General features: G+C 39.6%; 1 protein-coding gene across 2 annotated transcripts in view; it reads left to right on the top strand.

Moving 5' to 3' along the window:
* The window catches only part of syngr1a (synaptogyrin 1a), a 5,600-nt gene extending 1,355 nt beyond the window's left edge, over positions 1–4,245 (top strand). The window contains exons 2-4 of one of the 2 annotated variants that reach the window (XM_046416245.1): positions 459–696; positions 777–922; positions 2,850–4,245. In XM_046416245.1, coding sequence (XP_046272201.1) covers positions 459–696; positions 777–922; positions 2,850–2,975 — 510 coding nt within the window. In that variant the 3' untranslated portion in view covers positions 2,976–4,245. Of the gene's footprint in view, positions 1–458; positions 697–776; positions 923–1,432 lie in introns of both variants that reach the window. The other variant, XM_046416244.1, reaches the window with a different exon arrangement.
* Positions 4,246–4,560: the final 315 nt, after the last annotated feature.

The raw sequence follows: 4,560 nt of genomic DNA, 5'->3' as shown, positions 1-4,560 counted from the left end.
GGTGATGAGTCTGAAGCAGCAGCCAGACATATGCAGTACATTCAAGAGCTTCATGATTCTGTCAGTGCCTGAAACAAAACTTTATTTATTAACTGAGCAACAGTAGTATATCCCTGACAGAGCAGATTAATAATAAAGAAGAAGAAGAAGAACCTGAGATAAGCATGCGTGTTTGCTTCAGGATCACATTAATTAATTTCCATTCTTCAAGTTAAATGCCAGAGAAAACTCCAGGATCACATTTGAAACCTGGAAAAGGAAGCTTTTTATTTATTTTCAGGCTCTGTTTGTAGGGTCAAATGATGAACTACTCGAATGCTGTGTGACCAGCTCATCACCTAACTGGTCGTACAGGTCAGGTCAGTCCTGACTCCTCCATGCTAGCATCGAGCTTCTCCTGCTGAGAATGAATGTGTCTGTTAGCACTGAGCTACCTGCTGTCTAATCTCTCTTTTCAGCTCTTTTCCATTGTCATCCTTGGCTGTGTTGCTAACGAGGGTTACGTTAATCGTCCCGAAGAGGTTGAAGAGTTCTGCATCTTCAACCGCAACCAGAATGCCTGCAATTACGCCATTTCCATGGGAACGCTGTGTTTCCTCTGCAGCACTGCTTTCCTGGCACTGGACGTTTACTTTCCTCAGATCAGCGGTGTGAAGGACAGGAAGAAGGCCGTCATGGCTGACATCGGAGTGTCAGGTGAGACGCTGCCTTCTCTTGTTCTGTCAACTTTAATGTTGGCACGTTTAGTAACCTTGTGTAACTTCTGGTCTCTGCAGCTCTCTGGTCTCTGGTCTGGTTCGTGGGGTTCTGTTTTCTGGCCAATCAGTGGCAGGTTTCCAAAGAAGAAGACAACCCTCTGAACGAAGGAGCCGATGCAGCCAGAGCCGCCGTCATCTTCTCCTTCTTCTCTGTCTTCACTTGGGTACGTACCTCAGCTGCATCACTCCACTCGCTCAACAAGTCACAGTTGTGATTTTCTGTTTGAAATGATGAAGTGTGAGAAGGCAGATTCTTCATGGCGCTTTACAACATCCTTATTGTATTAAGATAAACAAACATGACAGCCATGAAATCATTTGGTTTAATTCAAAACATTGAGATCATTTTCCTGTTCTCTAATCTTCACTACAACTCTCAATATAACAAGCACTTCAGTCAGATCTTAGCACTGTAGGACTGCAGACTGCAATACTGTTAGTACTGTTAGTACTACTATATAGTAATAATGATGATGATGTTGAATGCATCTCTGATAAGTGAACACATCTCAACAGCAGCTTCTAAACCTTCTGTGACTTTAAACTACACACACGTAACGTGTTAACATACGTGATGCTGTTTTCTTCCGTCTGTCTGTGTCTTCATATGTGTGTGTTTGTGTGTGTTTTTGTGCATATGTTTGTGTGATATCCTGTGTCTGATATGTGTGTAGGGAGGTCTCACTCTGCTGTCACTGGAGCGTCTGAAGAGGGTCTCATTTGAAGAAGAATACAACAAACTGTTCAGCCCACCACTTGCCTGAAACACACACACACACACACACACACACACACACACACCCTAACTTCAACTCTTTCCTTCAGTCTGTCAGAGATGGGTCTTCCTCTGCTTCCTGTTTCCTCAACAGCTCGGTTTAACTGGCTAATATCAGTGTCAATCATCAAAAGTGCCTTCCTGTTGCTATGGTGATGTTGGTAATGATGATGTTTTCTTCCTTAGATGTGTAAAAGCCAACTTAAAAACTTCATGCGACATTGCATTGTTGGTATCAATATTATTATTATTACTGTTATAGTGATGTCACCATGCGTAAGATGACATCATCATATATGTTGATGAACAATGACATAATGACATAATGATCAATGATGAAATGTGAAACAAAGATTAAAGTTGTGCACTGACACAGAGTCGATGGACACTGCTGCCCCCTGCTGAAACCAGTTATTATTATACACCATTAGATAACATGAGCTGTGATAGCAGACATTAGCCAACATCAGCTGTCATTAACTGTGATAGCTGACAGCCGTGTGACATGGCGTGTCATGCTGGAAGTTGCCATTGGAAGATGAGAACACTGTGGACATGCTCAGTAGCAATACTCAGGTAGGCTGTGGCATTAAAACGATGCTCAGATGGTACTGTGGAGTCCAAAGTGTGCCAGCAAAATATCACCCACACCAGCAGTAGTAGAAATCAGTCAAATCTGGCAATGCTTTTATTCTCTTCTGTTGTCCAGTGTTGGTAATCTGGTGCCAACTGTAGCCTCACTTCATTCTGATTCAGATATATTAAATAATATAAAATAATAACCACTAACTCCAACAAACAGGAAGTGATTTTCAACCCAGATGTTGCCTGATGTTTTCAGATTCTCATCTCTTCTCAGATTTAAGTTATGCACAACAGAAAATATACATTAAACATAAACTTACATCAAAGTCAGTCTGCTTCCCCCAAATCAATATATTCAGGACAATATCTCCATGTTGTTCAATTCTGGCTGCTTTTCACAGTACAGCTGAACACAGTGCATTTTGTCCAGTTTAAATGTATGTAACATTTCAGTCTAATAAGGATCATAAGATTTTAATCTCAGTGGGACTTCCTAGTTAAATAATTAAATATAAATATAAATAAATTAATAAATCAATAAAAACAAGAACTCAGACTTCATCTGCAAAAATTTGCATGGAATATTCCTTTAACTCAGCTCTTCTATTGGTTCTTGGCTGCTTCTTTTTGTAAGAAAGTCTTTTTTGTCAGCTGGAGGTGATATTTATTTCTTAGTGAAGTCAGACACTGTCAATAACATTTCAAAGTTTGAATCATCTGTGTGTCTGCAGGCTGTCCTGTGTCTACTGGCCATCCACAGATTTAAACTGGGAGCTGATTCTGTCACATTCAGTCAGGAGTATGTCGACCCCAACCAACAGGAACCTTTGGGCGAGGTCACGCCCACTGAAGACTAGAGGGGCGGGGCCTCAAGACAGATGAACATAGTGTAGTTCATAGGATGCTTTCATTCACTGATCCTTGACTTGAACTACAGCTGCACAATCTGTGACAGAGGTAAAAAAAATAGGCCAATCAAAATCAGGGCTTTGGTCTCTCCATTGGCAGCCAATCACAGTCCAGAACAGTGTAGAGGCTTTAAAGTTTTATGTTGAACTCACACAGGTAGGTGGTGTTTCTTAAGAATAAAACCTGGATCAGCCTGTGAGCAACATAAGTTCATTAGTGAGCCAGCGTTTGCCTGTTAGCAATGAAGGTCAAAAGCCAATTAGCTAACATTAGCCTTTTAACGATGTCAGACTCCTGAAAAGTTATGGATCACAGACAGAAAATTATCTGTTAGACAAGACAAGACAAGACAAGACAAGACAACTTTATTTGTATATCCCATTTTTACATTGTATAGCCCATTTTTGTTACTACTGAGATATTACTCACTAGCTCTGTAGCTAATTTTAGCCCCCGTTACACAGCTAATGGCACTGCTACAGTACCGTTTAGCCAACAGAATAAATTGGAGCTAATGTACTGTTTTGTTAAGCTAGCTGTTTGCATAAAACTAACTAAACTACTAACTTTTTGAGTTATTTTTTGTTTTTTATTGACTGATCAACCATGAAAGAAGACTGTTTTCACACTAAAACTCAATGCTAAATGCTAAACATTTGGGACTGAAGGACTTTGTTCTGAACAACAAAAATTATAACAAAAAAAATGCGGGCTCTCCTGCTGGTTAGAGGAGGAAACTAACTTAAAAACAACAAAACAACTAAATGTTTGCTTGTCAACAAACAAACACACTCAATTAAATGGTGCTGCACTTGTTTTTTATCTGATGTAGCTTTAGTTTGTGGTGAGCAGAGAACATTTGCTCAGTTCAGCTTGTGGTATTTCTTGTGGTATCTATGGTTTGTCTGATAATAAAGTTGGTTAAAGTCTGTAGTCAGTTTGTTTGAATAATTTTATTTAGCACATGTAACATAAAAGTGCTGCTCTACACCACCTTCATTATTTCCAACCAGTACATTTATTTATTTATTTGTAGCTCCAAGGTGTCTGTGGGCCCTGGTTGTCTCCTGGGTGTCCTGGTCAGTCAGAGTGCAGAGTCATGCAGTCTGAGTCTATTTGACTGAAGGTTTCTGCTCTAACACTTTGAAGTTACACCAAACTCTGCCAACATTCAACACATATAACCCCCTCATATTCAGGTTTGAAACATTAAAAACGTAATCTTACTCAGTGAAACACAACTTTAATTTTCTTACAACAATGAAACTCATCTACTTTTAAATGAAAATGATTCATGCTCAGCTGAATCATTTTCAGGTTTGTTTAGTCAGAATGTGGCTGGATTCCTGAAAGAATGAATGAACAGATGAAGGAATGATTGAACCTGGTGGTATTTATAGATTAATTGCAGTCTGCGTGAGTCAGACTGAATGAAAGTTTCTGAGTACAAAACTTATAGACTTAAAGAGTCTGAGTCACCATGTTGACAGTCTGAATGTAAGTGAAAGTCAAACACTGACCTGGTTTGACTCT

This window comes from Scatophagus argus, chromosome 16 (assembly GCF_020382885.2).
Source record: "Scatophagus argus isolate fScaArg1 chromosome 16, fScaArg1.pri, whole genome shotgun sequence".
In the NCBI taxonomy this organism is placed as follows: Eukaryota; Metazoa; Chordata; class Actinopteri; family Scatophagidae; genus Scatophagus; species Scatophagus argus.
This window is presented reverse-complemented; position numbering and strand designations above follow the sequence as displayed.